The following is a 24272-nucleotide window of genomic DNA, read 5'->3' on the forward strand; positions in this document are numbered from 1 at the left end:
GTAATCTGGAGCTACTTGGATCAAAGGGGTAGTTTGGATCAACTTTAATAGTTTAAAAAACCCATTTAGAAAGTTAATATATTCTAACATAACTGTTTTCTTTATTATGAGCTTATGCAACAAGCTTCGGACAGGCACAATTAGGATTTTATGAAGATTTTTTTTAAACTTAGTTTTTAAAATTCCTGAATAAAGGTTATTTTAGACCTGCTGACCACCAAAGTTTTCAGATACAATAAAAGCACTTCTTTAGAAATATTTTGATTTCTGTCCAACTTAAGTTTTATCTTTAGCTATGTTTTTCCATAGTTTTTGTGATGATACGGTTTTTTTTGTGAATTTTTGATTCATTTTTAAAGAGCATAAGAGTTTTCTAAAAGTTTACATGTATTAGTAAAATAACTAAGAAACCTATTCAACGCTTAGATATGAATGAAAAAAATACATAAAATTTGAATTTTATTAGTTTTTCAGAGTTAAAATTATAGAATAGTTTTTTGTTTTTGATCCTAAATTTATGCAACACTATAAGCTTTTTTGCCAAACGAGTATAAGTGACAGAAAAGGTGGGAATCAGGTTCAGACAAAACAGAAATGATAGCAATTCATGTTTTTATTTCGATAGTAAAATGGCTATATCAACGTTTCAACAAGACTATTATTAGCGATGTTGGAAACGAAAATCCAAGGTGATAAAAGTTACCCCGATACATGAAATGCTATGTTGAGCTTAAAGTTCCATGTAACCTACAAGGAGATTGGAAAACTCTACGATCATGTTTAATACTCCTTTCACAGGATATTTGAAAAAAGGGCTAAAGGAACCAAACAGTATTGTACGTTCCATTGATTTGTTTCAACTGAACTTTAAAAAGCCCTACAGCTTTCAATAAGGAAATCTTTGAAAAATTCACTGTTAATATTAACTCAACTTTCCTTTATAATCATTTCAAATTTCTGAAAAAAAAAGTTTGCTTCTTTCCTTTCTTACAGACGACACAATTTGAGGAAATGCAATAATTTCGTTAAAGTTATTTAAAAATGAAATGAATGACGACCTTTTCTAAAGACTTCAGAAAGCAGCACTGCAGCGTACATCAAATCCTTAAAGAGCTCACGAAACAAAAATAGAGCACCGGCAAGCCATTTTTCTCCTTTCACCTGAAACGCCACAAAGCATCTCTAATTTTGGAATTTGAATGTACTGCTAGTACTTGCCAAAAGTCAACGCAATGCTCGGTGGCATAAGTCGGAAATTTAATTATTTCATTATTTATTCCCATTGTTAATTGCAGGCACAAATCTGTGCGGCATAAAGGCTTTAACCAGGCAGCAGACACACCATCATTTTCCTTCTGTGTCGTTCTCGGGTTCGGGCTTTCGGAAGCAGTCGGAAAATCCCTCTCATTAAGTCCATTCCAGCGGAGGAGCAAAAACCGAGAAAAAAAAAATCACCTCACCGAGGAATGCTTTTTGCTGGATGGTCCCCAGAACACGCGCTCACACGCGGGTAATTCATTTTTGAGCTCATCCTGGCTCTTGGAGAGCAATCAGGTTGTTGCGGAAGCAGGCAAATGGAAAGGGGGATGGTTTTTGGGGTAGATGGATAGGCCCCTCTGGTCGTGGTGGGTCGTAAAGTTTGGCGGGATTTTCACGGCTTTTCACGCAGAACGTCAAGCCTTTTTTTTGGTTTGGTGTGCTCTCGGCTCGGTTGAAAAGTTTACAACATGCACTCGAACGCTTAAGAGGGGGAACAATTGAGCGCGGTAGAGAGGTTTGAAATCCGCCAGCCTTCGTCCGCGTCCAATGGGAAAAGTTTCGCCATAATTGAATTATTTCATATGGAAAGCGGAATGATTTAGGGACGACAATTATCGCCATATTAGCAGTCGCCAGACGAAGTGAATGCGTTTTTGTGCCTCCGAATGAAAGCAAATCGTCGTGATCAAATGCTTTAGCAGAAAGAACTTAAGCCACAAAATTCACGCTTGAAATGGGGAATCAGAATGGGGCTTGTCGGCAAGCGCCTTTACATACCGACCGTTTGGAGCCACCACTTGTCAATTTTCTCTCAGTGGAGAGAGGGAATTTGTTAAGAGCGAGAATTTTCCTCGTTTTGTTTTGATTTTGATTTTCATGCTGAAGAAGTTATTTTTAATCCGTTTGGTTCCGATCAGTTTTGTGGGTTTTGTATATTTTCATACGTTTTCTGCTTTAGGTAAAAATGATAGGAACAACATTAAATAGTGACAAAAAAGACGAGCTGCCGTGTCATGGACTTATGTGCAGGTAAATTTATCGAGCATCCCAGGAATTCACAAGGAGATTTTCCCATGGATGACTTCAGAAATCCCGGTACGCTTGTGTACGCGAGACGACATTTGATTCCATAACTATGCGGATATACACAGCGAAAAGTGAACACTTCCATACAGGAAGCTTCGGAATTTTGGAAGACTTTCGATATTTTGAAATTTCGTTTTACCGGAATTAAATTTAAAGTAAACAATAGCTCGTTCCATTTATACAGTTTTACGCATCGAACATGATAGCAGGTTAAATTTATTTTTCTGCTCAAGTGAAGTAGTAATCATAATATGTAGTAGGTATTTTTACAATAAATCTTATTTAAAATTCCAGGCCTTTCGTTGGTATTTCGCATGATGAGGTTCGTTTGGTCGAACTATGTATGGTTTACCAACCTGGAAAGCAAATAGAATGATTCGAACGATCGTCCGAAGATGATGTTGGTTCCCCGTTCGAAGCGCAAGTCGTCTGCGAACATAACAGGGGCAGGCCGGTAGCCGATGTGGTCCAGATGTACTGAAAAAAGGTTGTCAATTCTACATCTTTTTCCTCTAGCGAATTTACGCCAATGAAATAGACATGGATCTGCGCTCTCCAAGGACAAGGCAAACCTACCGGCAAATTAACGCTGCTTCCATCATGAAAACCTATCCAGAAATTCTATATTTTTTAATTTGTTAAGTTGTTTGGTAAGTCAAGATTCAAGTAATGGGTTAAATTGTTCTTGTAGTCTACGTTTAAGCTGAAAATTTGAGCAACATTCAATAAAAATGTTGTTATATTATTATATTTTAATTAACTCCGATATGATGTTCTGTTTGAGAATTATGTCAATTTTGACTCTGCTGCAGCTTTTCCTTTTTTTTTTGAAACGTTCTATCGAAATGAAAAACATCCACAAATCACCGTTATCAAAAATCATACTCGTCACGGATTTTATTTATCTTCTTTGTTACAAATTAACAGCCGCATTGGTTACAATTTAAACTTGCAGGAAATCGTATTCCGATAAATCATCGATGATAAAAGCTCTTACTGTAATTCCTCATAGTACTTGGAAAATTTAAGTAGAATATCTTGATCCTGGTAGTTTTTAACTGGTTTAGTTTTTCCGCCGTCTTCATTGCAGTTCTCTACAATGAACAAAACAGTGTGAGTGTCAATATTGATTCAAGTAAATTTTCAAAAAATATACCTACAATGGATGTTTTGATTGTATCCTCTTTTTTGGCACCAAAAAAAATCAGGAAAAACATTTTTTTTTTTGTTGCTTCACCTCCGGTTTGAAGTAGATGTCACTTGTGTCGCCCGACTTAAGCTGTTGCCTGTTGTTCTCGTTAGCTGCTTACGGCTATGAAGCGGCATTTTCTGCCTGGGGACTGGATGATACAGGTGGGATAAATCGTATAAATGGTCTATGTCCATTTGGTTTGACGTCTGCAGATATGAACACACGGGAACAATCGATCGTTCCGTCCGATTCACTGACAATTTGATCGTAGCCTGATATTTCCAGTTTACCGAGTTAGAAACCTCGATTTTTGTCCCAAAGGTACGTAAGCGTTGCAGTTATAATGAGGATGGTGTTGTTAAAGTTATCCGGAATGCAGTTCGGACAGTTGAAAATCGCGTTCTGTGCACCAAAATACAACTTCCTTGAATGTCTGTCAAAAATATTTTACTAAAGAGAATATTATGAAAATTTGTGTAAGAGTAAAGAGTAGGCTTTATTCTTTTTAGTAGGCCCAAGCCCAATCAAAACAAAAAGCGAAAAACGGATTGGAAGCAAAAAGGATGCCAAATATTTTTTTAACGCTTTTTGAATATGGAAATATCATTTCGTAAAATTGTGGGATCAGTATTTGTTTATTCTCTTTTTGATCGTGAGCCATTGAAACATGTCTCAAGTATCTCAAACAAATACCTTCAACTCGTTACTGCGACCAATATAAAACGCCGCTCACAGGGTTAAATGTACCTAATAAGCAATCAAAATAATTTGCGGACAAACGGTAAACGGTAGGCATTTAATGTCTCACAATATGTTTATATTTTTTCGATGATCTATCAAATTCTTTAAAGAGAAAAGTGATTTCTTCGCCTGGAAGGGGGATAAAAAAAATATTTCTAAAAATAATTAGTTTAGACTTGATGTCTTCACAAAAGTTGTAGATCTTATTAGTATAAGAAACTTAGTTGAAAACACACAGAGGTCGCATGAAAATTTTAAAAGTAACAAACATTTTAAAAGTAATACAAGTAATTTTGAGTTTTTATTCAATATCTTTTTTAAGTATACAATTTACAAACTTGGTGAATTTGAAAAAGTTGTTCAAATTGTTGAAACACACAATTTCGTCGAACATGTCAGATACATATTTCAACTAAGAAAGGAGAAATACTTCAAAATATCCAAAATAATACCTTTTTTCAGTAAGTTTTAACTCTAAAAGTTCGGCCGAGTTCGTATAATTTTTTGAGTGGGTTTTGTTGGTCAAGTTATTGGCTTTTCATTGATATATGAATTTAACATTACTTTTCGATTGATTTTCTGCAAACTAGCAATCAATAATAAGCTTTTTACTAATATTTTCGGCGTATTGTGTTATGTTAATGTTTTAAATTAAGAAAATTTTGTGAAACATAAAAATATTTCCCAACTGGCAGCCCTTCTGTCCCTAGAATAGAAAATCAAAACAAAAAAAATTACTCTCTCACCGACAGTTTTTCGCGATTTTAACAACTTTCACCATCTCGTTCGATATCAGCACCGGGCGCAAACGATCCGGAAAATGTGTGGGAACCTTTAGAAGTTTCAAAAAAGTGTGCCAGTTACGCAAAAAAAATTTAAAAAAGGTAACTCTCAATTTTTCCATACAAATTTTTGTCCTAAGGAACCATTTTGATAAGTGCCATCTCTTAATGGGAAATTGAACTAGTGATCCAAAAAACTCACCCCATTATGGAAAGGGCGATGAATCTTGACAATATACATATTTTTGAACGATTGAAAGTTATTGAAAACCACATCCTACGCAGAATTCTCTAAGACGTTGAGTAGAATCAGTTCTAATTTAGAACTTCTAAATCATATGCGATTCGGTTTTATAGTAAATCCTTCGTTTCTTGAACTAACAAAATGCTTTGGTATGATTTTTTTGTTCTACAAAATTGTTTTATTCAAAGTGACTCAAAACTCATTCAAACATACTTTGAATTGAATCTATAAGCTCTGCCTGAAAAGATGTAAAAAAACGAAAAATTTTGAATTTTCATTTTTGACCATTCTTACTTTTCTTATGGTCAGCTTCTACGATGTTGAAGTGTTCAACAAAATTACTACACTCTTTACAATCTAAATCTTGCTGAAGACACAACAGCTCTAAAATGAAAATTACAAAAAATATGTTTTCTTTCTCTCTACTAGGTGATTTAAAAAATTTTATCAAAAGCTCGATTTTAAGTAATTGAAATGAAGGTAAAATGTCCCGAAGACACTGTAGGTCTCAAACGCTTTCTTTTGGCGTAAACAATTTTGATCACTTCTTTGTATCGTTTTCCCCTGTGTACGACGATAAGTTTTGGCGAGTGAGCTGTCAAATCAATTAAGTCGTTTCCAGACCAAAATATCTTAGTATTCCTACCAAAATCCGACAGTTTGCGACCAAAATCCAACAGTTTTCCGACCAAAAAATCGGACAAAAAATCCGAATGCTCTGAATGTTGATTCTCTGTTTTGTTGATTTGTTTGATAATTTTCGTTGGAAAAAATGATTAAAAAACAGTTTCGGTCATGTATTTCAATTTTATTTCACCAAACAAAATAAATCTCCGGTCAAAAGACCCTTCGGCGAAGATTATTTTTGGATGATTACCTGAAAAAAAATGGTTTTGAGTTGTCCCCCTTGAATGGTTTTATAATTCAATCAAGTGTTGTACCAAACTTGTAAACAAATTTTTGAACAGTGACAACTGAAAAAATAATGGTTGCTTTGATTAATCCAGATTGAATAGTCTGCTTGAAATCGGTCTGAAGTTGATCTCGTTCAACCAGTGAAACCAGATGACGATTTTTGTTTCTGTGATTTCGACACTGTTTTTTAGCAGCGAGGAATCCGCGATGCCAGGTTAATGTTTGACATTTTGTAGTTAGGAAAAAAGGTAAACAAAAGGGTCTACATTTTCGATGAATTTAAAACTCATTTTACTGCGGCTTTTTACTTCAGAGATCTCCTAAAAAGTAAGTAGAATCAACTTTTAGGTCTTCTTCTAGTGTTTTTAATATTTTTTGAAAAAAATATTGATAGCTACTAAGCGATCAATTGAGTTTCAAAAATTAGTGTTTTTCATGCTATTGAAAACACACCTAAGTATTTTAAAAGTTTTTGAATGAAAAAGTGATATTTTCAGAAAAAAACATTCATTCAAAAAAATTGTTGGAGATATTTGTAAGCTAAATTTACGAAAGTTCTGTTTTGGAAAGCATTCTAACAAGGAAAAATCCTGGTTGAAAAAACTGGAATTTTATCCTGATTTCTTTTAACCAAAGTAACAAATTTGATGATTTTTTCTGGAATCAACGGAGTGTTTGAGTTGTTTTTTGTACTGAAAGAAGATTCAAAATGGTTTAGATTTTTTATAGATTTATTTAAGAGTTTTATTTCATTAATGAAAAATGCACTTCTGAAATGTCTGCTCTCATGTGAGAGCTGTTTGCACATTTTTCGAAAAATTTTGTAAGAAATCAAATATATTTCTGTCGGCGTGTCTTGGTAGTACCTTTTAATGACAAAATTTTGCCCAATAATTATTAAAAATTAACATTAGGAGCTAAATTCATTTTAATTGTATGCCTGTTCCTAAAAGCTTCCCAAATTCTCTAAAATCTAGTATGGAGCACTTTGTGGCGCTACTGTTTGGATAATATCTCGGATCGGTCCGGGAAAACGAAAGAAATATTTAAATAAGGTAGTGTCGAGAGCCATATTGGATTTTTTTTGTGACGTCACAAAAACGAATGTATAGAAAATAAACATGCGAATGGCAGAAATTTCAGAGATAACACGTTTTAGAACTAACATGAATTCCAATTTCATTTTGATTGTGTTGAACGGCTTCTATTTCACTATGTTATGGAATTTTTTTGTCCATTTAGGATTGCATTATGTTTTTTTTTTCTTATTTAATTAATGAATGCAATGTCATCATTAAGGTAAAAAGTGCAAAAATTTAGAAAAATTTAGTATTAAAATGGTCTAGCTGGTAGCTACTGAGTGTTCAACTGATTGTCATGGTTTTTATCCAACCTTTTTACCTTATTCAACTCTTATGTGGAACAATTAACTCAATTGATGATTGTTAACTCGATTTACTAAAATGCCAATAAATGATTGTGGTTTTTTATGAAAGTTTGTGTTTTGATTACTTTGTTGTGATAAGGATCTTAAAATGCACTGATTTGAACATTTTCAGGGAAGACTTTGAACTAATTTTGAAGTTTAGCAAATTTGAGTTAGGAAAATCCACCATTTTTCAAACTTCGATGGTCTATTTTATTTAAAAACTACTTGAAAATCCAATTTCTTTGTACCGATCTTGAAGGGCAAGAATCCTTCTAGAATAACAAGTTTTGCCTTGGCAGTGCAAGTTGGAACTACCTTCTATAAATATTCCTTGGGGAAAACGGACAAAATCCATACAAAAATAATACGACTTTTAACTGACAAGCTTTCTTTTGACATTAATCGATCCGTTTGCGAGACTCGCTCTGATCCAGGAAGTAATAAAAAATGATTGGCGTTTGTAAAAAAACACTTCCTTTCACTCGTTTTATACTCGAAGAGTTTATGGAATACATTGCAAATGGATGATTCGCTTGATGGGGCAAACGGAGCATGGCTCTCAAAACTTGAATGAAGCTCCAAAGTGCTTATCATTCACTAAATACTATTCGAGCCGTCAATTTTTGAATCATCAGTTAAGAATATTTTTGTAGGATCAGTTTCACATACTTTAGATGCAAAGATAGAAGGAATGACGTTGGGTTGGACGTGATCTGGAATTCCACGGATGACAGCGATCGTGGACAGATCGAATTTTTTCAACGAATGGCTAATCGGTTAGAAGTGAGTATTTCAATATATTGGAAGGATTTATTTCTAATTGACTTGAAGTATGATAATTGTTAACAAATTTTAATTACAGTTAGTAATTAAAAGCCTTTCCAAATTTTGTATCACCAATTTTCTAATCATTGGTAAACATTTATAACGGAGCTACATGTTTGAAATGAGAGCTTCAAATTTAGTTTCGATTGTTTCTTTATTCTTTAGTCTTAATATTGGTTTTGTAATATATTCCATTTATTATCTAAAAAATAAGAGTCTTCTTTGAAAAAAATTTAATACGTCTTCCAATTCAATAAATCATCTCATTGATGAATGTTTATTTTATTGATAGATCCGAAACGTTGAGCAAACAAAAGTCAGCTTTAAAGCTCTTTACTTCAACATCTTTGAAGCTGGTTATTAAAAAGATTCTGGAGAAGACTGCGTTGCTATGAATTGATCTCTGGGAAACCAAATGCATATTGCGAAAAATAATTAACTTTTATGAGAATCATTAAATAAACAAGCTAAACTAAGGTTGCCAGAATTTTTTTCATTCCCATCCGAGCCTAGCAATTCCGGGCATTTTTTCAAAAAAACCTGGCAAAATCCGGGCATGGATTTCAATTTTTCAAATCAAAAAACCGGGCAAAAACCAGGCAAAACTCTGGTGTTATTATATATAAAAGCAAAGAAAAAATGCAAAAAAAAAAATGAAATTAATATTTTATTAATGCAATTGCAGACTTCCAAAAACTTTTAGGAACACTTAAATGTTTAACGGTTTATAAAAGTAAATCAGAGGAATTATTTGAAACAACAGTTGAAAATTTCCATACCGTTAATCGATTTGGCTGAAACTTACTCAAAAACTTTGATTTTTTGTTGGTTTGTTTGTGAAAATTGTGAAAAAATCCGGGCAATATCCGGACTTTTTCACGATATCCGGGCAACCGGGCCGGACTGGACTTTCTCGAAATTTTGCATCAAATATCCGGGCAAACCCGGATAAAACCGGGCAATCTGGCAAGCTTAAGCTAAACTATTAGTTAGCAGCGAAGATCTATTCGTAGCATGGCCAGCAAAAAATGTGAACAGAGAGTACTGTGACGCGATCAAGACTAATACGGACTCCAAAAGTGAAGATCTGGAAAGCTTTTGTTGTATAATTAAACCTTCCATTACTATTTCAGTGGGTAAACATTTTTAAACATGTATAATTGATAAAACCCTCAAATAACTCAATCTATATGTTTAGAAGATAATTTAAAAAAAAATGTTTTTTTTCGAGCCCTCGAAAATCTAAATTTTGAAAAAATAATTGAGAAAGGGGTCCAAATTCAGATCATCGAGAATTAACGAAAAAGATAGATGAAATGACAAAATTTGTTGTTGAACAAAACATACACGTGTTTCAGTGCAATACTTGCCCCAAAGTTGTCCAAAATATGTAAGGATCATATGAAGCCTTCAATATTTAAAAAAAACGAACACATAAGTACATATAGGATCTCAGTGAAACTTCATGTTTCTTTGAAGAGATCTAAATTCTACTTAAGACTAAAGCGTACATTTTCAAGGATATAATGGCTAGATCTTATTTATGCTAACACCACCAGCCCACAGAAAGAGTACTGTATATGCCGTGACCGAGACTCAATCTCATGACCTCTGGCTTTAGAAGACTGAAACGCTATCCTCAAGGCCACGGACGGCGGCGAAATATTACATAATTATTATGAAAATTTTTATAAAATGGTAAAGAATAGAAGGTAAATTGGAACAAAAATCTTCAACAAAACTTTCCAAAATTTTTCCCGTCTTTTATTGTAGACTCGTTGGCTATAGAAGGGAAAATTTCTAGAAAGTTGTTGCCACTATGTTCGACCCTTAGGGCTTGAAATATTGCACCTCTTGCGATAAAGTCAATCCGATAGAGTTGGCTTGAGCCCTCCAATGGAACCGACCCAATTCGTCCAGAAGACAATAAAATTCTCATCATACAGCGGAGAATCGACTTTCGCCTTCCCACAGGATCCGAATGATTTACGATCGCATGTCGTCGTCCTGGGAAGGACACACTGCGGAATGCCAAATCGAAAAACACCAAACAACAATAATGATGAGACAATGCTAGCGGCTCTCAAATGAGTAAAGGGACAACAGCGGGAAAAATAAAACAATATTCGATAGCATTGTTTTCGTGCTGCTCACACTTTTCGCGGTTTTCCTTTTTTCGGGTCGGTCGTGATGAGCCTGATATTTTTGCTGTAAGCCCCAAACCCCCGGTATTAATTAAACACGATTTCCGATAATAAATTTGGGATTATTATCACTTTCGGTTCTTTTGCTGCATGGCAACGTGTGAAAAAGGGCGCCAAAAGTTGGTGCGTGCATTCTGCAGCGGAACAATTGGTTACAAAAACCCCGGATTAAATTATGGTTTTTACACAGACAAGTAGAGCGATGTCAAAGCAGCCCGCCCAAAATGCAATGAGCTGCATCCGGTGTGTATGGCGGTGGTAGGAAGTTGATCCAAATTTCTTCGAAGGGGAATAATAATGGTCACTAGTAGCATGCACACAAAATCACACACAGACACGAGGTTTGGTTTTACAATTGAAGCATTTTAATTTATTTACACAAATTAAATAACAATCAGCACTCCACTGGTTTTTTGCGATGGGTTCAGTGAGCCTGATGCAGTAAATTTCACTTGATTTTGTTTTTAATTAATTTCGGTGGAAGTTTACTTTCCGAGTGTGGCACGAAGTCTGGCAATCGTGGCGTCCAGAGCTGCCAGATTGAATTCTGGGTCCCTTGGAGGACTGCGACGGATATCTTCCAATCCCTTAAGCACGTGATCTGGTACTGGGGGTTCCACTGGAAGATGATTGCCTTGGGCTTGGAATCCCTGGGTATCGGCAGTATACACTACTCTGTACAGATTTCCATCTGTACCGGTGTAAGAGTACTCTCCAGCAGCATTTGCCCCATCGAAGCTCGACTGTTGAGCCGAAATTCCGTTGCTCGTCTCATATCGATAGTTGTACGCACCACTTGGGTCCAGGTTCTGATCCTGTGAAAGGATGACTGCCTGCGATTCTGGACCACCAGCTGCAACTCTTCTTTGAGGTGCCGCCACACTTAGCACAACCAAAGTCGTCAACACAATCTGCGGAAATGTATCACATTATTAGCACAAATTTCAACCTCAACTACGAAGAAATCCATTTTCTTCCCACTCACCAATTTGCTATACATAATGACGAAGTTATTAGCAGGATGACACACTGTTAGAAGACGACTTAGAACAAACTGATACTTAATCCAGCACTTGTTCAATCTTTTATACAAGGCCCATTAAACATCAAACTTTAAGGTGGGCCTCTTCTGAGCAAAACTCCAACGATTTTACATTTTCGCTCTTCTACAAACACACCAACAATCACCGCGCAAAAAAAGTAGTACCGATCACTACTAACAAATTACCAAATTATATTCTAAGCTACAGGTTGCTTCTTATTCTTCTCCATCTCCATCATCATCGTCATCTTTGACAGCAATCCGACTTATTATTCCGCTGAACTGCATAACGCAAAGCTGCTCCAAAGACCGCGCGCACGCCTGAGATAGCTTATTTTTTCTCTTCTGCCCCAGGCCAAATTGGGGAGCGAAAACTTTACAATCTGATGTTGCTGCTGCTGCTGCTACTAATCGTTGCTTCTGCTGATGCTTTTCAGCAAAGTGTTGTACCGAAACCGTAGGACATTCGAAGCATCAACCTTTTGCCGGTTGGCATGCCGGAGACGACGTGGTGTTGATGGAATTTTCTCACCTCACTGAATGACGAGTACCCGGAGAAAAAGATACCTGAATTGGAGCATCCTTGCAGCAGCAGATGCGCCGTTTAAAAGGTGTGGATTTCCTAAAGATATCCTGTCAAGTCAACAATGCTGATGCTGAATACTTTTAAGAAACGTAGGCTGTTACTTGAAATTTCTGTCGAAGTCTTATTTTTTCGCGGAGAATATCATGCTTAGTTCTATAAATAGAAATAACTTTTGTTCTTCAAAAACTTAATCATCGAGGAAAATTTTTGACAAACTTTTTAAATTGCATAACTACAGGGGCTGATGAACTCAATATTCAGTTCTTTTTCGGTTATTAAAAATTCGGTTATTAAAAATCTTCAAACTATTTCACAGCTTTTTTCTGTATTATTTATGTTTAAGTTATTTTTTTAAAGTAACAGAGATATTTGAACTCAGTAAAAAGTAAAACTTTGTACATATTTGTCGATTTTTTGTCGTTTTCCAAAATGATAATTTTTCGGTGATTTTTTAAAAATTAAGTTAATTGAAAAACGTTAGATTAACTTTTATTAATTTTTAACTGCTTTTTTTACACTAACAAAAAAGAAAAGTTATTAAGAATTAGTTACTCAAAACTGTAATAATAAAAATTTAAAAAAATGTGCCCAAGATGTTGAAACTAGAAAAATCTAAACTTTTTTTTTGAGACAGTAATTTGAACAACACAAATGGTATAGAGATTAACTATTGGATAGAATACACGAAATTTTTGGGGGTCTACTTAGCATAAATTCGCTGCTACTTTCCGTTAGCAAAATATTATTTTAACTGTTGAGTAAGCAAAAAGCTAAATTTACTTGACTTTAATAATAAGAATGTTCATCTTGCATGATTTTGGTAAAACGAAGCCGCCGCAGCAGCTGCCGTTTGACAGAAAAAAAACGCATTGGGTAGTTCATCTTGAAAATTTGAGTAGACGTAGTTTAACGTGGTTTGACCTTCCTTTGCGGTTAGGGTCTGTATGGCCCGAACTGTACTTTCTCGAAGCGATATCTTAGAAACGGTTAAAGCTATAAAATGAAATTTTCTGACTTTTCCTAAAATAAAGAGCTCTAAAATTTCTCATTTTTCTATTTTTGAGTAGTATTACCAGAGTCACCCAGCAAAAAATGGAAAATTTGCCGGTTAGGGTCATATAGACACGGATCATTGTTTTGGTTGTAAAATCAAAACTACATTTTCATAAACAGTACCATTTTGAAATCGTCCTGCTGCTGCAATCAGATGCTTCTTAAAATTTTGAGTTTTGATTTTTATGATCTTCCAAAAACGACCTCAAAATCAAAAAGTCCTTAAAAATAGGTGCTTTGCATCAAAGATAACTCATTTTGTTGAAGTCGTAAAAACTCTTGATTGATATGAAATCAGATAGATTGACAGCTCATATTGAAATAATAAAAGTGCTTGTTTTTATAAACCACATTTGGTGATTTAAAAAAACATACATTAAAAAAAATTTTCAATGATTGTATGAATAATTTTTTTTGAGGATCAAGGATTTTTGATGAAAAAAATTGTCGTTCTGTTCAATTACATTCAACTCAAACCGACAATAATGAATTTAAAATGAAGAGACAGATAAGGTGACCAATTCTAGTATAACAACATAGAATTTCAATATATTGAGGACCGAATCTGAGGTTCATGGACTTTTACTTTACGCTTTTTATAACCCAGAGCATATCTGCTCTGAAATGTGATATTTATTTTTTAATAATATTTAAAAGAAAAAATCAAATACGACACTTCAATTAACTCATCAATTTGATATCTGCACATCTAATCCATTTTCTGTTCAAATACGGCTCAGCGAATTTCTGGGATTTCTCATTATATGTTTTTCGTGGTTCTTAATGTGATAAAAATATCACAAAAAAATAGTATGTTTCCATTGATTTTCTTGTTTTTATAGATTAAATAATTTATACGCCCAGTTTTATAATTATAAGCTAATTATTCAGTTAAAAAAAACAGAAAAACAATGATTTTTAATTATTTCTAATATTTTCATTCATGACATATGACATAAGAAACCAAAAATTTTTCAGGTTTTAAATGAATCTTTTAATCAGCCTTAATTTAGCTGAGATAAGGAAATTTTATTTTTCGAACCGGGATGGCTACGTTCCTTGTTCATAAACGCCATCTTTTTTTGGCCATTTTGTCTTTCGGCTCAATTTCCAGATGCCATTAAAATTAAAATAATTTTTTTTTTCATAAATAGACAGTGAACATGTAGACGATTCCAAAATGGTATAATTAATTAAATCAGTTCAGTATTTTTGAAGATACAGTCAAAATAGTAATCCGGGTCTATATGACCCTAACCGGCTTATTGTCCTTTTATTTAACGGCAAAAAAAGGTTGTCATCCGTCCCGCAAAAGCGGGACCTTTTACGCTTTTTCTTTAGAAAATGTCTCGTCGTCCCGCTTTTTTCTCTTAAAGTCGCGCTTTATCCTAACAAAACTTTTGTGGTAGACTCAACCTTTTCCGATTATACCACTTCAAAATAGTTGATTCGTGCTTGATTAAAACGCTTCTAATAAAAGCTCTCCTCGATCATTTTCAACTTCTGTCATTTTTTTCTAATCTTCTTATATCCATTTATAATTTTCAAAACGAGAAATTTTGTAAAAAAAAAAACTAGAAATTTCCTTACTTAAAAAACATGACATTCAGCGATAAGGCTGTAAAAGTTAAATAAGTAAAACTTTATGAAGTTTCACTAACTTCCACCGGAAAAACCCTAATTTAGCCTGAATTTGAATTTATTGGTTCGATACAGAAAATTAATCAAATGTATTTTTTTTTTCAATATAAGCAGTTTTTTTTACAAAGTTTATAATAAATAAGACAAAATTAATAAACTCGGTTAGTTTCCAGCATTTAACGTTGCCAGAATATTTTCCAGACAAACCCGGACCGGGCAAATCTGGGAAATTTTATTTAAAACCAGGATAATCTGATTTCAACATTTTCAACCAAAAATCCGGACAATAACCGAGCAAATTTGGTCTAAAACCTCGGAATTATTCAATAAAAATCAAAAAGCATACAATTGAAAATATATTTTTACATAAAAAAACATCAGCAGATTTTAAATCGAATCTTAGGCTTCCGAAAAACTGTTCATAATTATTTAGATTAAACTAGCCCATGAAAAATCGTTTTTGGAAGCAAAAATAAAATTTAAAATATCTCAATTCAAGTTTTTGATCAATTTTGGAACTAAAGTGAATAAATCACTACAAAATTAAGACTTTTTTCTACGAAATCCGGGGCATCGGCCGAACCGATTTTTCTACAGAACTACAGAACAGATGTCGAAGAAGTCTCTCCCGTATACAACGACATAATCCACGAAGTAAGTTCCCACAACAAGAAAGCTCCGACCAAAACAAACCAACGAAACCAGCTTACCAGTCAGTCATCATCACATCATCATGAACAATCACCTATAAGTTTAAATAAATAAACTGATATTTTCCAACAATTGTAAACTCATATTCAACACACACAGTATAATCTTACCATCCAAAACACAAACCAATATCTGTACTCCATTTCCAACCATATATTTCACCAATACCAAAACATGCCAAACGTAAACAATTCCAAAAATAAAAACAACAAAACAGTTAAGAGTAGGCTTACAAAAATAATAGACAGCTATTACAAGTGAAACACTAATTAAAATGTGTAAAACCCCATTTCGCAAAAAACCGTAAGTTACAATATTTATCTCTCCGCTCCTAAAAATCATAACACATAGTTTACCGACAGCAGAACCACCGTAGCAAAAGCTCCCATCTAGTCCCACACCCATAGCCAGATCTACAGTACAATACCTAGTAAGTGCAACACCATAGGGGAGAGTGGGGATACTTGATCCCCTTTTCTTATTTTCACCATATCTCTTTGGAAAAATTTAGCAACTCGCCGTCTTTGACATTTTCTGACAGCTTTTAACTTCAAGTTTCTATGCTCCAAAACTTAGAACGATACTTGAACCCGTTGATGAACTAGAAGCATTTTCGTGGGAGTAAAAAAAATGCGATTTTTCTGATATTAGGGGAGACTTGATCCCCTATTGAAGGAGACTTGATCTTTTATTTAGGAAGCCCTAATCCTTGTATAAAAATCAAACAAAATCCCAAGATAGAATGTAATTGACTATTTTGGTCATGTTTGTTCTCATTTCACAATTTATTGCAGACATAAGAAGAAAATTCTATAGCTTTGTCTCAACGCTAATAACATTGCATACTTAAAGGCGCTATTTTTTATAATTAAGAGAAAATTAATTATTTTTGCTCATTTCTTCAGACAATTGTTTGATAAATATTAGTTTTTGGATAAATATTAGTAATTTCGTAATCAGCAATCATAACGATCAATTCAGAAGAAGACTATGCCGTTTGGAAGGGGGATCAATTGTACCCAACTCTAGGGGATCAATTGTACCCATAATCAACATTTTAGAAAACTTTTTCTGAAAAAAGTTGAGAGTTTTCCATTACTTTGAAAATATGGCATTATGAAGTTCATTTTACGCTCGAACGATAGGAACATTGGAACAAATATTTTTTCCATAATTTTCCCATGTAAGGAACATTTTAAAGTGATGAAAAAAGATCTTCAAGTTACATTTTGTGAAATATTTCAAACAAATTTCAATTACTCAAACAATTATTTTGTTAAATTTTTTTAAACTACAAGCATTGTTATTTTGCTCATTTTGGCACATTTTTCTAGAACATTTGATCTTTGTAAGACACTCCAGTTTCGAGATATAGCAAAGGAATCAAGTATCCCCAGGGATCAATATCCTCATTCTCCCCTATTTATAAAAGTAGTTTATTAGATATTAATTAATTTTCCCAAAAATATAATAAAATTGTAGATTCTGTAGATTTTGACTGAAATTGCCAATCGCAAAATCTACGAAAATCAACCAGTCGTTAAACAAATTTATGGAAAGAAAATACTTAAGGTGGAGGGCCGTGGAATTCGTTTCAATCATTACTTCCACAAATTCGCTGAACTAATTAACCCTTTAATGCATAGTGTTGTTTTAAAACAACACTAATCAAAATCCAAATATCTGGAAAACGCGTGAACATTTTTTAGTGATGTATCTACAAAAAATACTCTAGATAATAAAAAAAATTAGTCCATGGTATTATTATGACAAAATAAAGCTAAAAATGTCAAACGAAATCTGTATTTGGTTCTTTATATCAAAAATGGAGTATCGAAAGTGGCTTTGCATCATTTAGCAACTTATTTTCTACCCGGGTCTAGCAGTCTAGTTGAAGTATGGAGCTCTAGATTTTTCCTTCTCCTCTATTCCTCCGAATGCCCAGTCAGCGGCCATCAAACCCCCACCCTCTTCCCCTTGAATGGCGACAACGACGCGCAACCAGCCTTTTCCAAAAGATCCCATTCATCACAAACCGAGGCAAATCGGGCGCGGAATTAAACCGGTGCTGATGAATACCTACTTCTTCGGCTGGCTGACTTGGCTGGCTTGGAATAGTGTGGAGGAGTTGGGGGAGGAGCTCTAAATGTCACTCCAACAAAAGCACGCAATTTGCTCATGAACTTCCAATCTTCTGTTCCGCGGGGTCCAAGCCAAGTCTCCTATCCTATTCTAATGGCATCCTATCGGAACGGATCGAATCGGTGAAGAGTGCACTATCCTCCGGGCGAATCGATTTTATTTCACCATCAAGATGAAGCGACTGGCTAAAGTTGTTGCTGATGTTGATCGAGCTGGAAATCTTCCAGTGGAAGTGGCTGTTCCCCAGTGTGATTGTTGCTGTTACCACCCCCTAGAAACTAAACTAGATGGATTCCATCTCGTGAAGGTTGACTGACTATAGTTTTTTTTTCTCGACATCTTCTGTCGTTTCCATAGAGTACAGAACAACAGCGAAAAATGTGACATGGCTTCATCAGCATCATGTGTCATATCGGGGAGAATTCGGTGATGCTCTTCAGAGACTTTGGCCGGATGCTCAACCTTCCAACTCCGGTAGATTCACTGTGCTGCTCTGATCCTTCAGACTCGACGCTACGAGAGCGAACGTGCGTGATTTATTGCAATCAGTTTTCCCATAAATAAAAACCGGATGAACATGAAAATTTCGATGGCTGACACGTTCAGACAAATATTCGATGGGACCTATTAGGCTCAACTATGTCTACTCATTGAATTTCAGCAATGAATCGTTGTTCCGCAGAAATGATTGAAACTTGCGAAGGTTTCCACGAGGGCCTAAAATATTAACGATTTGCTGTTCCGCCAATCAGTGATCAATAAGTTCCAAAATAAATTGTCATTGATAAACAACGAATAATATCTCAAACTATGCAGGGTTAGTGCATTCGTCCATTTGAAAACATCTGCGAGTAATGGATATTTTTGTGTTTGTTCGGACGTGTCCATCAAGATTGTATCAGACCATGGATCCAAAGTAATTACTACATGACTAAATGAAGGGCATTGGAGGAAATAGTTCAAAAATTGGTTAACCACGATGATCAATTGTCATTCAGTGGGGCGAGCGCACTTCATTAAATTAACTACCTACCTACTTATCTTGATGTTTGCTTATTGGATCATGATGCACCGCATGCACTTACCCACTGTCATAAAGACGGGGAAAAAGGCAACTCAAGGGACGGACTTCATCTCGAGCTAAACGGATAATTGATTTTAACATCTCAGATTCTGGTTTAACTTGAAAAAACAATTAAAGCATGCATCATCTAGATTCTAGAAGCATTTGTTTGAAATATAGAGCATTTTTCTTACAAAATTTTAGGGAAACAGTTAAATGCACTTTATTTTTGATAATCAATCAAATTTCCGCGTGAATAAGTGTTACACTCCTCGTTACTACTAGTAGCAGATGAAAAAAAACTACCAGTTGCTGACCGGTGTGAGCGTATTAAATAACACTTTGAAAAGAGTTTGAAAATCAATTTTAACTTTTTGTTTTGATGGGGGGAGTAGGGTCTAACACTTTCAAAAAATCGATTTTTTTATTTTTTTTTTCTTATTGTTAAACATTTCAAGAATGTTGTGCCAAATTTTCAAGTCAATCGAAGCAAAACTGCAGAAATTATAGGCCTTTTTCTCCTCTTATCTAATACTATATCAAATCTAATAGCAGAAACTTCAAACGCGTTTTTCTCTAAAGCACATTTTTAAAGTCAGTGGACATCGTCATTTGAAAACTACTTCACCGATTCTTTTCAAATTTGGAACATATTTTCTACATAGAAAATACCAAACCCCAACGATTTTCATTTTTTTTTACTTTGGGGAGATTTTACAGATAAAAAATGGCGGTTTTTTTTCGTGAAAAATCGTAGTTTTTACCTCAAACAGCCACAAAAGTTTCATAAATTTTTTTTTTAAGTTAAATAAAATCGTTGGGGTCCAGAAAAACATCTATTAAAAATATTCTGCTTGGATATTGTGACTTCAGATGATTCTGTGCTGAGATACAGTGTCCACCGCAAATCCTGTTTTCTCAAAGGTTTCCTCGAAAGTGTTCCGTCACCGGCTCATTTTTCAATATTTTTCTACGAAAAAATTACTAAATGTTCTTTTAACAATGCTTTGTATAATGCAAAAAATTTTAATACATTTGTTTGAACGATAGCTCTAAAAAAATCGTGAAAATGGTGTTTTTTTACCCGTTAGACCCTACTCCCCCCTTAAATAACAAATACACTAATGTCCTATGCGATTCTAATCCTGTCTCATTTTTTTTCTTTTCAGGTGAGTGACTACGTTCAAAATGTAAAGAAGGTATGATACGAATACAATGCGATTAACTTGAACTTTAGTTATTCACGATTCAATCATTGAAATTTTTTTTCTGTCTGATGAATAGGGGAACCAAATATCTTCATAAAGCCGTTTAGTTTTTTTTTTTACAAACTTTCAATTTCATTTCCGATATTGAAATTCAACAGTAAATTTTCTGGCTGAACTCGAATAAAAATAGAAGGCCTTTAGCCTCAGTGCCAAAGCTTTAGTATGACGGCTATCTCGCCTTCACTACCCAAGTAACACTTATAGTTTTTTTTAAACTCCTCAAGCCTCTTATAAAACCAAAACTTGATCTAGTAGCGTGCTATAAAACTATTAATGCTTCTTGGGTATGATAAGTGCCATCCATAAGGTTCACGTTTGATATGGGATATGTATATGATCTCTAATTAAAATTACTCGAAAAGTGTGTGAGGAAGTGAGGAATCAAAGGGAACGTCAATTAACTTTGTGGTGAGAAAAAAAAAATTACTTCCAATAGTATCCACACTATCTTCGTTTTCCTGACCCTAAATGTTCTGCATTGAAAATCTACCGGATAGTTAGAGAGAGATCAAATACTGTTCGCTCTTCTATTGACATAAGCTATAATTCCACTTCGAACCATAATTCCATTAAATAATAATTCCATTTATTCCAAATACATTAGTATAAGAAAAATACATTAAAAAGAACTGTAACATTAGATAACTTGTAAACAAAACTCAACATGAAATATTCTGTCTACGGAAAAACTATGTGCAATAAATCGGATGGGTAAATATGCACTATTTGTTTTGATTCGTTCATTGTAACCAAGTGATCCATGTACGAATTAAATCCAATAAGAATTAAATGAAAATGAATTAAAATGAATTAAAATGTTAATTTACTGTAAACAAACTCCACTATGCTTATTGAAAAAATTTACATGTGATTTTGTTTTACATGTCAAGTTATGTCAAGTAGAATTACATGACATGAACGTGTTATTGCCCGATTCCCTTCTACCCATGCTGTTGCATGTAAAAATACACGGATTTTTTAAGTGTGTAGATCACTCATACATACTCCAATTGCAACGGCCTTTTGTGAACTTCAAGTTTCAAAAAGTTTCTCACATAGCCTTTTTTGAGACATGTCCGCCATTTCATGAATATGAAATGTGAACGAACATCAAAAAAGGGCATATAATATATAAATCATATTTTGGAGTTTGGAAATTGTTGAAATGTATAATTTATTTTGAAACTTCAACTCAGAACAACTTAAAGCTAACTCGCATATGATTGTTTTCGAAAAGAGACTTTATAAAATTTCGTCCAACTGTATTTACTTACCACGGATTTATCACATATAGAATGTCAGTTGAAGCAATTCATTAATTAAATATCAAGATAAACTCAAGAATTTGTATAATTTTATGCTTAACAGTTATTAACATGGAATTCCATTTTTTTTAAACCGATATTATTTGAACCGATGATTAATTTATAAGCCGTTTCGTAATGTTTCTTAGTAATAATCAACATGCGTCTTTGCTGCTGGCCGCTGGCTGCCCTTGCGGGTATTCTAGGAAGCTTATAACCACTTCGAATTTCAGCTGCTGGCAAGGCAACATCTAGGCGTGGCGTCGTGGCAACGTGTTTGGCTATCATCTCGGAGGATCGGGTTCAAATCTGGTACCAGGACTAATTTTTTCCATTAGGTTGTTTGATTGCTTGAAAAAGCGAATCAAATAATTGTGTAGCAGAAATGGCAGTGCCGGCATGTATCGAACAAAGTTAAAAACAAAGTAAATTAAGTAAGATCAATTGAGGAATAAAGATGGATGCCGAGAAACCGGCAGCACCACATGGGCTGGTGGTGACCAAAGCAAGAAGAGGAGAATTATTTTATGTTTTTGATAATTAAACGTTTACTTGTGGGCTGCATAGAAGGCCGTTCAAATCTGTAATGGAACTTCAAAGTTTCAATAAGAAATTTTGGGCTGAATAAAACGAACTTCAGCACATTGATTATGCTGATTAAGCTGTGTTCGACCTTTTCAACGAGACTTTTGGTTGGTTGGGTTACTAGAGCTCGAATTTGCAAAACTACACACCAAAAATTTTTGAATATTACACGAGCCAGAAACGCTTAAACACCTAATTTTATTCGATCTAAATTGGAAATGACCTAACTTTAGATCTGATGTGATGTAAAATTGAGTATCAAAACATAGAATTATGAAAATTATTTTTGTTACTAAAAAAAGTTCGTAATTGTTGGGAGAGATGTTAACAGCTTGAATATATTTTAAATTTTATTGTGATAAATTGTATCAATAGTCAGTTCCCTTGCAAATAAGAATATTTAAGTGCGTCTGGCATCCCAGGACATCGAAAAGTGAAACGTCAGAAGCACGCGTGTTTTGTTTTGATTGCTCTTTCGGATTTGTTTTGTGCCGCTCCTACATGTAAATCCGGTTAGAGTTTCGCGGTTTTTGGTGTTGATCGATCCTTTCCGGCGCCAAGTTCGAGTGTCAAAAGCAGATCCCGCGAATCAACATCCGAAAAGATGGCCCTGATGGTCTACACTTCTATAGCTGAAGTTAGTGCTGTGTGTTTAGGGCCGCTGATTTTCTAATTTGAAATCAACTAGGTAAAAACAAACCAGAACTTTTGATCGAGAACGAATTAGTTCAGCGTGGAAAACTTTCAAACGTAAGTATTAAATCAATGTGTAAGCAAACAGTTTATTTATAAGTTCACCAATGTTTGTACGGGTCCGATCGATTCAAGGAAGCTGTATCAACAAACGCAAATTTTATCTTTTTTCAATTTAAAATGAACTTCTAATTGAAAACATCCACCAGCGAGACTGACCCACCAGCGCCGCAACTGAAACCACCTTCCATCTTTTGTTCTTCTGCTAGTTAAGCTAAAATTCGGACAATTCGCCATAGCAATTGATATTTCAAATCGGCAATTTATCGGCAGACTTCTTCAAATCATAAAATAAGAGTAGAAATCTTAATTCTGATTCTGTCCCTGAACTTAAAGATCGTAAGCTTATCAATTTCGTTTATTTCAGAATCCAGAAATCAGAACCACCTTATTGGAATGTTGAATCAGATTCTGCCGGCATGATTCCTGTCAACGAACTTACCACCAACCAACAATTCTCAAAAAAGACTTTCGAGGTATGTATAATTTCACTTTATTGACGTTAAAGCTAACTCACTTTTGTTATTTATTTTAGGATTTGTATGAAAGTACTACCTGGATCTTCAATTCAGATTTTTAGGATGGACAAAGGGGAAAATGACCGGCAGCCCGGATCCTTATTGCGCACCAGCATGCATTTCATAACACCGAACTTAGTGAACATTGAGAAATCAACAAATCCTTTTTGCATTTGGATAAACCACGGGATGAAATTAAATTTTTTCTTTGTTTGGATTTCTCTGCTGAGGAAACAACTTTTAGTTGACATACAAATATGCTGTCGGTAAGTAGAACTCGTTTAAATGTGGTTTGTTCAAAAACAATATTTGTAAAGATTAATCTCTTATTATCCAAGTATAGTTGAATGAAATATCGTTGTTGATAAGAATTAGGAGTTTGCGATAAAGATTTAGTATAATTAGTTTTGCGTAAACTTCCGATATAAAGTAATTGTAATATAATTACGGTCCGCTAGGAATTTTGTGTGGTAGGCAATGAATTTAAAGTTAAGCATGACACATCTTCGTTGATTCGATTTTTGGCTTGTTGACTTGTTCCAATAAAACATTTTAAGTGATTATGTCGTGATGCAATACAATATCTTCTGATGAGATACATGATGAGGCAAAAAAGTGAGTTTTTCAGCCAAATGGCAGATGTTGTATATACTTGGACGTAAAACATCATAAGTTGAAAATGAAGTCAGGCGTTTGCGAGTAGTTTCTTTCAATAAGTCAGACGTTTAATGATAGAATTAAAAGTTTCACACACACACACACACACACACACACACACACACACACACACACACACACACACACACACACACACACACACACGGCGCAGTGAAAATTCACGAAGTGTTAAAAATAAGAACATAAACACTAAAATATTATTTTGAATATTGTAATAAAATTACCCTAAAATGGAAACACCGTCTATGTA

The 24272-nt window shown here is 34.4% G+C and overlaps 1 protein-coding gene across 1 annotated transcript; it reads right to left on the bottom strand.

Moving 5' to 3' along the window:
- Positions 1 to 11020: 11020 nt before the first annotated feature.
- LOC129758302 (cuticle protein CP14.6-like) lies at positions 11021 to 12097 on the bottom strand. Its single transcript, XM_055755782.1, has 2 exons — positions 11664 to 12097; positions 11021 to 11589 (listed from the first exon to the last, which is right to left on the bottom strand). The coding sequence occupies exons 1-2, from the start codon at positions 11676 to 11678 to the stop codon at positions 11164 to 11166; spliced, it is 441 nt and encodes a 146-aa protein (XP_055611757.1). The 5' UTR covers positions 11679 to 12097; the 3' UTR covers positions 11021 to 11163.
- Positions 12098 to 24272: the final 12175 nt, after the last annotated feature.

This window comes from Uranotaenia lowii, chromosome 3, assembly GCF_029784155.1.
Source record: "Uranotaenia lowii strain MFRU-FL chromosome 3, ASM2978415v1, whole genome shotgun sequence".
Lineage (NCBI taxonomy): Eukaryota > Metazoa > Arthropoda > Insecta > Diptera > Culicidae > Uranotaenia > Uranotaenia lowii.